Source organism: Phasianus colchicus, chromosome 3, assembly GCF_987193195.1.
Source record: "Phasianus colchicus chromosome 3, bPhaCol1.hap1.1, whole genome shotgun sequence".
Classification (NCBI taxonomy): Eukaryota; Metazoa; Chordata; class Aves; order Galliformes; family Phasianidae; genus Phasianus; species Phasianus colchicus.
Genome location: NC_143438.1, coordinates 6840278 through 6849841, shown reverse-complemented (window position 1 = coordinate 6849841; position 9564 = coordinate 6840278). Strand labels below are relative to the sequence as shown.

The 9564-nt window shown below is 53.2% G+C and overlaps 1 protein-coding gene across 1 annotated transcript in view; it reads left to right on the top strand.

Moving 5' to 3' along the window:
- The first annotated feature begins 3944 nt into the window (after nt 1-3944).
- The window catches only part of E2F3 (E2F transcription factor 3), a 42818-nt gene continuing 37198 nt past the window's right edge, over nt 3945-9564 (top strand). The window contains exon 1 of the mRNA XM_090136871.1: nt 3945-4311. Coding sequence (XP_089992997.1) covers nt 4000-4311 — 312 coding nt within the window. The 5' untranslated portion in view covers nt 3945-3999. The remainder of the gene's footprint in view (nt 4312-9564) is intronic.

The window sequence follows — 9564 nt, the reverse complement described above, 5'->3', positions numbered from 1 at the left end:
ATGTTTAATAGGTCCCACTGAAAACTGAAATTTTTGCCACACAATTATGTATAAAAATAAAATTGAAATTAAAATGCACATATTCTCCTGCAGCGTTTCTGCACAATCCAGTTCACGGTCAGCAAAGTGGTTTTTAGGTGAGCCCTGTAATTTTCTTCAAGTTTCTCCACCAGTTCTATCACAGTTTCAGCACAACTCTACTCCTCTAGAAGATAGGGACAGACTATCTTCCTATTCACATCTTACAGTCCCCATCTCCTGGCCAACCCAAGTGGTCCATATTTCTGGAATAAGATTGGTTACACAGCACTGCTACCTGGCAGAGTTTCTTCTCCTGACAGGATAAGGACTTATTTCCTATTTTTTTCATATGTACAAATAGAAGATGTATTGATAAGTTTATTACAGCTCAGCTAAAGGGCCCTAATTTTCCCTTCTGAGTATAGCAGGGTTTTGCTTGTTTCTTGAAAACCTTTAACCTTTCTTATGCACCAAGAAAGATCATTTTCCTTCACAGTTCCAACAGAAGAAACAACTTATTGCTGAATAGTTTAGCTCTACTTCTGTTTCAGCCTCTGGAGTTACTACTTTCAGAGTAACAAGCTATGGGAAGCTTTGATAATGAAAGAAAGGTTGCATGAAACTGAATTCTGAACTGCACTGTGTCTCAGCCTGGTCACATCCTCTTTTTCTCTCTCTGCTGACTATTCTTAATTGCTGTTTTGGGAAGTCTACTCACTTCTATTATATCAATATAGCTCTTTATTTTTTAGTCTTTTTCTGTTCTTTCACTTTAAAAGTCTTTTTTAAGGACTCTTCTTTATTTATTTTTTTGCTGTTGTCATTTTGTTGTGTTCGTACTCTGCTTCCTTCTTCCTTAGTGATTCTCTTTCATTTTGATGCAATGGCAAAGCCCATATTTCTTCCATTCATCTTGCCAAGATCCTTGAATATTTTCTCCCCCTCGCCTCCTTTTCTTTTCCTATCTTTTTCTTTCGTTTCTATTTTATTTTTCTTTTATTTTCTTTTTCTCTGTCCACATTGATTCCTAGATGTCTTTTTTCCTACATTTCTCCTTCCTGAAGAGTCCTTGTTACTCCTCCCACAGCTGCCCATGGTTTCTGTTCATTCCTGATATTGCCATTCCCTTTCCTCTAGGATAAGCAAAAGCAACATAGCATTACCATTTCTGCACGTGGAAAATAATCTCTTCTTTTAGCTATAAGCAAGCTTATTGCCCAAACGCATGCATATTTTTCTATATCTGGACTTTTCCATCCTCACTTCCCTGCTGTCCTCACTCAACATTTGCCCTGCTTTGGTCCTTGGATGTGCCCCCATTCAGCAGGTCCTGGCATGCAGTTCCTCTGCCTGATAATGACAGAGAGCATGATGGATGAAAACCATGAAAGACGATCTGAAAGAAGTCAGAAGATGGGTTTGTGGTCGAAGTTTCTGCTACCTGTGGTGAGGAAAACAAGACTACGAAAGGGACTGCAGGTGTAGAGTGCCAAGGGTGAGAAGTAACCCTCTCATCCTGGAAATGGTACACCTAACTGTGGAGAGAGCATGAAGGAAGTGGCATTTTTCTGCTTTGTTTTGCTGCTCCAAAGGACTTTGTTGATTTCATAGGTTTGGGTCTAACTCATTGGAGTTAATGAACGGAGGAAGTTGAACAGTGTGACTGGAATGGAAGAATTCTGCAGTACAGGGAGATTTGTGTTTCTCTCCCTTCTGTTGAGGCTTAGGAACACACCTGCTGTTGTGCCTGCCATTGCCAAGGCATGCTGAGCACATCTCTCAGCTGCTCCTCATTGTGCATGGGCATGAAGCTAGGCATTGCTGGCTGGCTCCTGAAGGGCATTCCACAACTGCAGAACTGCTGATTTATTTAGGATTTTAAGCAATGCTACAGTTCTGCAGAACAACACAAAATTTTTCAGCCAAGGCCTGCTTCTGCCAGGGCTGGAATGACCACAGTGAAGACCTGGAAAGACTTTTAGACATAGAAAGTCTTGGATGAACAGATAACACTTGTATTATCCCCAGAAGAAATCTTCCTCATCTACCTGAAAACCTCCAGTATCCCTGGGTAGCCCCCTCACTTTGACGTCTATTCATCCCCAGATAGCTAGACTACATGTAGTGTCACTAAAAGAAGTCTATTACCTTCTGAGATAAAGCATATTTTTCTGAACACCTTTTATAATTCTTCTTTTCCTCTGGATTCTCTCCAGAATTCATCTTTCCTAATGTGCAGTGCCAGAAATTGTTTGCAGCAGCTCAATCAAGGCTTCTCCAGAGTCAAATGGACCAGAATTTCCTCCTTTGACATTAAACTTGCTCAGAATGAATCATAGAATGGCCTGGGTTGAAAAGGACCACAACAATCATCCAGTTCCAACCCCCTGCTATGTGCAGGGTCGCCAACCAGCAGCCCAGGCTGCCCAGAGCCACATCCAGCCTGGCCTTGAATGCCTGCAGGGATGGGGCATCCACAGCCTCCTTGGGCAGCCTGTTCCAGTGCCTCACCACCCTTGTGTGAAAAACTTCCTCCTAAGATCTAACCTAAACCTCCCCTGTCTCAGTTTAAAGCCATTCCCCCTTGTCCTATCACTGTCTACCCTCTAAACAGCCTTTCCCCCTCCTGAGACATGCCCTTTTCCTGCATGCAGCAATATTATGCCATTAGGGCAGGGGTCAGAGCAGGGCCCATAGGCAGGAGCACCTTGCTTGTGTAATTGCTAATGATGAAAATGGGGGATCAAGGGAAAGAATCTCAATCCGCCCAATTCTGCAGAGTCATCCTAGATGAGCAGCACATCTGTTAGGAGCACCGGTGGTGGGGTAGCAGAGAGGGGAATGAAACCTAGGGGAGTGGGGTGCAGCTGGAGGGTGCTGCAGCTGCAGGGCAGGGCAGGGCAGGATAGCGCGAGGGCATTTAGCAAGCTAAGGAGGCACTGAAGTCAAGGAGCTGTGTGAGTAAGCTAAGACTACCAGGAAGGGGCAACAGCCCTTGTATTTCTTGGAGTTAACACAGAACAGAAGGGAAGGGAATAACTTCCAGTACTTCCGCGCCTCCCGGAGCTTGAAGACCTGCCGGCAGCAAGCACTTAACAGCTTCCCCTAGAAACCTCATCTCCAAAAACCGGCGAATTTCTGAGCAAACAATAGCGAGCAGCAAGGCCACGCGGGAACCTCGGCCCGATGCCGCCGGTGCGTCTCAGCAGCAGGCGCGGCGAGCTTCCAGCGCACCGCTGACTCCAGCACCGACTCCCCGTCTCGGCGCCCGGCGCGCCGTCCCCGACATTGCCGGAGGGAGCGGGGCGGGACGCGGAGGGGGCGGGGCTTCCTTAGGCCCCGCCCCGCTGGCGAGCACGTTGCGGCGGGCGCTGCCGCAGCTGTCAGTGTCAGGAGCCGGCGAACCGGGATCCCGGCTCCTCGGAGGGGGGAATCCCCAGACTCGCCCCCGCAGCCAATCCGCGCGCGGCATGCAAATCGCGGCCGCGCCGGGCGGCGGCGGGCCAGTGGGAAGGGAGAGGGGACGGGAGGCGGCGTCCGGTTGGACGGCAGGGAAGGCTGCACTGGCCAATGGGACGGCGGAGCGGGCGGGGCGCGCCCCGGGGGCGGGGTCATGCAAATTTAGTTTGAAAAGAGGGCGGGAAATCCGAGTTTCGCGGGAGGCCCTTGGCGCGTAACCCGTCTCCTTTCCCTTCATTCATTGTCAGCAGCCGCCGCTTCCTGGAGCCATTTTCCAGCCGGCCCCACACAGCGGGAGCGGCCCCGCTCCATCCGCCGCATCTGCCCGCCCCGCCGCCTCCGTCCCCCCCCGGCACCCCGCATCCTGCAGCCGGGGCCCCCCCGGCACCCGCCGCCCCCAGTATTTTGTGCGGGGCCCCGGCATCGAGCAGGAAAAGAGCCGGGAAGGCCGGGGGGGGGGGGGGGAGAGGGACGGGGGGAGGAGGCGACGCGGCCGCGGGGACAGACCCGGAGGAAAGGATGAGAAGGGGACTCCAGCCGCCGGCCCCTGCAGCGCAGCCGCCCGCACCGTCCACGGACTCCAGAGCGGCTTCCGCCGCCTTCCCAGCCCGCTTTGCCGCCGGCACCTTCATCCAGATCCGCAGCACCGGCGCGGCGGCGGCGGCGCCCTGTGTTGTCTCCGCCGCCGCTTCCCAGGCTCCCGGTGCCTTTGCTCCGGCGGCCGACGGCGTCCCGCCCGCTGGCAGCTCGCTGTACTGCACCCCTCACGGACCCGCCGGCAGGACGGCGCTGCTGCAGCCCGCTCTCGGCGGAGGCGGAGGCCGCCCCCCGGTAATGTTCCCCCGTCCCCGCGGGAGGGTGAATGGGACGGAGGGGAGCAGCGCCGGGCGGGCCCTCTTCCTGCCGCCGGCCGGGCCCGGGGCGGGGGGCGAGGAAGGCAGAGACGGCGCTTTGTTGTAATAAACTTTCCCGACTCCTTCCCGCCCCCCGCTCCGGGCCGCCGCGCCGCTGCCGGGTCTGATTGAAAGGAGGAGGAAAAAAAAAAAAAAAAAGAAAATAGAGATAAGAGAAAATTAGGGAGAGAAAAAAAAAAAAATTCCTCCCAGCCACGTCCCGGCGTACAGAGCCCGAATCCAGGGCCGGGAGGGCTCCGTTCGGCTGGGCCCGCGCCCCCTCTCCGTGGGGCCGGGCCGGCCGGGGGGCGGGGGGCCGGGCCGCGCCGTGCCCCGCCGGTGTCTCCGCTTCACCCCCGGAGCCGCCGGTGACGTCTCGCACACGTGCGCGGAGGCCGCGGCTGTGACTGGGAGCCGGGCGGGCGGGGGGGCCGATCCGAGCGGGGGAGGGGGACGCCGCTTCCTCCTCCTGCCGCCGGCCTGGGACAGCCCGAGAGCCGGCCGGCCGCCCCCGGCCCCGGCCCGCCGTCTTCTCCGCCGCCCTCGGAAATGCCCCTTCAGCAGGTCAGTGACTCGCGGGGCGGCGGCGGCGCGCCTCCGCCCCCCCGCGGCGCCCTCCGCCCGCCGCCGCGACCACCCCCCGGACACCCCCCGCCGCCCCCTCCTCCCCCGTCCCCTCCGCTCCCCTCGGCGGGGTTTCCTTTGTCCTCGCCGTTTTCGGGTGCGCGCTCGGCCCTCCCGGGTTCCGCGAAGTTGCCGAGCGGGGGGGGGGGGCGCGGCGCGGGGAGCTCCGGGGTCCCCCTTCCCGCGGTGCGCATCGGACTCCCCCGTTGGGGCCGGGCTGTCACGGGGCCGGGCGGGGGCCGCGCTCGCCTCACCTGGCCGGCCCGAGCCCGCGCTACCTGCCGCACGCGGCCCGGCCGCCGGCTGCCATGCGGGCCGGTGCCCGCTAGGGCCGGGCGAGGTCACCGAACGCTCTGCGCGGCGGCGTTGAGCGGCGGGTCTCGGAGCGCGGCGGCAGCGCTCACCTGTCAGCGCCTCTGCCTCGCACCGGCCTGGGCGTCGCGGGGCCCGGCTGCCGCCCTCGTCCCGAGTTGCTCGTTGAGAATTCGGCGGTGTCCCGCGCTCTCGGGCTTCATTCGAGGCGGCTTTTCGCGGTTGTTGGATAGCGGTGGGAGTTGGGAGGCGGTGGAGTTGAGGCTCACCGCGTCCCACCTGAAGCTAAGGAGGAGCATCCCCGCTGTGCAGGATGAGCGATTCTTTGGTGCGCCGTTTGTCTGATGGCTGACCGGTGTCAAGCAGGCTTCTTCGAGCTGTTTTGCAAATATTTGTCTTTCCTGTGTGATGGCTGGGTTCCTAGATGGTGGTGCTAAGGGCAGCGAGCGTAGTAGAGTGATTCTGGGGGAATAGACGTGCAGGCATTTTGGGAATGGTGCTGATGTTGTAGGGGACTTTTGCAATTTCACTTCAGCGAGCGCTACGAGATCCTTGAGCATGAGTTCAATGTATGTTTTTGGCATAACTTTCACCTCTTCAATGGGGGGAACTCCGTTGTGGAACCTAGGCAGGTTGATTCCTCGCGTAAAGGTTTGGAAGCAAGGCGGTGATTCTGGACTCTGTCTTCAAGAAGTTCCCACCAGCTCTGAGCAAGTGAGATATATCTCCTCAGACCCCCGTGTTTGCTTTGGGGGAGAATTGGGATGGGGGAGGAATAGGGTGGTCTGGCTGACGGTATCTCCAGCCTCAGCTTGGCACCCTCCCAGGGCGATAAGCAGCCCGCAGCTCATGCCAGGAAGCTGTGCATCCTTCTGCATCTCAACAGCTGTGCTCCTGTGAGTGCCACTCTCGGAGCTGTGCTGCTTTGCCGCACGCCTGTCTTTGGGGAAGTCGTCCTGAAGCGTTGCAGTGCTCTGCATTCTTCTGCTCTGCAAAGAATGGCCAAAGCTCTTTCATCTTCCTGGCAGGGAGACAACGCAGCCTTTTAGCAGTTCTTTGACTCCCATCTCGTTTTCACCAAATCTCACAGATGATTTTCTGGGACTGGGAGATGAGGGTATTTTCCTGGTTGTTCTTGGCTGAGCTGTTTTGGGATGTCAGATACTGAGAAGAGTGAGAAGCTGCTGGGTGGTTGAGGCAGCAAACTCAGATGAGCAGCGCTGGTATAAATATAGTACTTCATTTAACTGAACTACAAGTACTGCATGGAGATCCTCAGCAGAAATTAAGGCCCTGCTATGCAAAAGACTGTAGGGATAAGTCTGAAATTTGTCCAGCACACCTGTGCTGGTTAGGGTTATGAAAATGCTCTGGCTTTGCAGATGTAACTGGACTGGAAACCCACCTAACACTTCCAAATATAAACTATGGTGTAAGTGAAAAGGGGCCAGTATGGCAGGATACGGTTGAGGCTGCTCAGAGAGGTGTTTATACCAGCAAAATAAAAAGTTTATTTTGCCAAAGTAAGCTGTTTCCCCTTCTGCAAGTTTATTGGTTACTTTATCTATGATTGTAAGCATAACTGTGCTGGAAGAGCTTTGAAAGGTAGCCTAAACCATAACATCAGGTAGCTTCAGCCTCATAGAGATGACTGTTTGCACTCCTCCATCTCCCAAGCAGGCATCTCAGTGCTGTCCCCTTCCAGCTCCTTGCTGTGTCGCTGCCTGTTGTGACAGCTCCTTGGACCAGGAGCTCACCAGATTTTGTAGCAGGGGAGCTGAGGTTGTGACCCAGGCTACCTGGCCCATTCAGCATCAGGGACTTGTTCATGATTCCTGTAGAGCTAATAGAAGGTGTTACTGGGCATAACTGAGCCTCCCCCATGGCTCCAGCACAGACAATAAGAAGAACTAGGCCTTGCAAAGGTGTCAGCTTGCATTCCTTGGGTTCTGGAGCAAGCCTGAGCTGCTGCCTGTGGAGGCAGGGTGAGTCCATCCAATGGGTCCGTGCTGCAGTAATGGGAAGGGGTCGTGTAATCCTAGAATCATAGAATGGACTCACAGGGATCCATTTCCCTCCCTGCTTCTGCTTCCCTTCTGCCAACCCGAGGGCTCCTCAGGCTTCCTGGGGCAGCACGACTTGCCAGCTCACTGGAAAACTAGCCCTAACCGTAATACATAAATAAGTTTTCTGCTGGGCAAGCAGGTTGAACCAGCTAAGGGAATAAGGTGTGGTAAAGTGTCAGGGACCATCAAGGGAGGGAGGTGGCTGGGAAGAGGGCACCAGGGTAGAGGGAGAGCAGCTAGATGATTGACACCATACCGTTTTTTAGATGTAAGAAAAACATTTTTTTGCTCAGAGTACAGATTGCCCAGAGAGGTTGTGGATACCCCATCCCTGGAGGTGTTCAAGGCCAGGTTGGATGGGGCCTTGGGCAGCCTGAGCTGGTGGTTGGCAGCCCTGCCCACAACAAGGGGTTTGGAACTAGATGGTCTTTGAGGTCCCTTTCAACTCCAACTATTCTGTCATTCTATGATTTTGATGGCAGCTCCTCATGAGAACGTGGCCTGTGTGAGAGAAATTTAGGTTTGATGAGGTACCCCCACCAGGCTGTTGCTGGTGTTGGTTCCTCTCTTGATGTGAGAAAGTCACTACCATTTGCAAATCAGGGTGTTTAAAAATGGAGCGACTCTAAGTGAAAGCTGCTCAAAACGTTTCTAATTCAAATAGCAGAGAATTTCTTACTGTCTTTGGGTTATAAAGATAAGCCTTTAAGAAGAGGCCCATTTTCTTAGCCATGAGAAAATGTTTAAATTGAGACACCACCCACATGTTAAGTCCTTTTTAAAAGGGGCTAAATCCTCTTAACAAGAATATCTTTAGAGAACTTCTGTGGCCTTTAGATGACATGAGCTCTGGAGAGGCTGGTTCGGCATACTTCAGAAGGGGGCGGGAGGATTTACATTTCCAAACTGAATACTTAGCACCTCTCTCCTTTTCTGGTGGTTTAGAAAGCACCTCTTCCTGCCGCCTTCTCAGCAAGTCACAGCTGGAATGGGAGAACGAGGGGGGTAATACATAATCTTCTACGTGTTGGTTATAGGAGTGGGCTTAATAGGACATAAATGCTGAAGAATGATGTAAGGCATGGGAGAAAAAGTTGGACGTGGCATAAAGGAAGTGGGCAGTTAATTAATTAGTAGCTGTTCTTTATTTTGTGGGAATAAGAAGCTTTGTCTGTCAAGAAGGGATAGGCATTTTCATATTCAGACCTACTTTCATATTACTTTGGTTGATAGTTTCTGTTAATGAATGCTACTTTCAGGCCTTTGCTTTTGGAATAAAATGCATTTAAATCAAACAAACTCCCATAAATCTTCTCCAGGGACAAACTGCTTCTGAGCCCAAGGAGCTACCGCATGGTCCTTTGGCACAGCTGTGTGAGGAGTGTTCAAAGAGGTATAAATCCTGGTTGCCCTCCACGTGCCTGCGAGCATCTAGTGGAAAGCAGGCATCCAACCGAAACTGTACAGGAATAGCTGGTAGCTCGTTGTGCTTGTTGATGGTTGATTCACTCTCTAGAAGAGTTCAGCTGTGTCGGTGTGGCTTTGTCTGCACCAGAGCTACTGAAGTACAATAGGTTTATTTCCCCACGGTAATAAGGACTTCTGGCAGGTTTCCACGAGCAGCTGAGCCTCTCAAAATGCTTTAGTTTTTCCAGAAGAAGCAGTCTTGCTTTTCCCTCCTTGTCATCCCTGTGGCCTTTCCTTGCCCTACCACTGGCCTGGCAGTGCTCTTTCCTCTTCTCCGTTCTTGGGAGCATCCAGTTGCTCCTTTGGGTTGGTGCTGTGCTGTTTTACTGGGGTAAAATAGCTGGCGCTGATGGACATTAAGCCTGCCATAAGGTAGATATTGGGAACATGCGACCCAAGGTGGGTTGAGTGAGATGAAGGAAGGAAGCTGAGCTTTCCCTTTTGGTGGTGTTAAGGTGTTAAAGCAGCTCACTGGTCCTTAATTTTCAGAAATTGGTATTTTCTGTTCTCTTAATGACAGGTCTCTTCCTTGTGCCACCAACCTGCTTGGCAAAGATCGGATATGGGTCACATTAGAGCCAGTTTATTTTTCTGTGGAGGCTGCTTCAACTAACTGAAGAGTTGAGGATATTTTATTTCCCTTCATTTTATCCTTGGTACTTTGGTGTTGCTGTCTACAGTTATAGTGTTTCCGTATAGTTACCTTCTCCATGCTGAAGCAT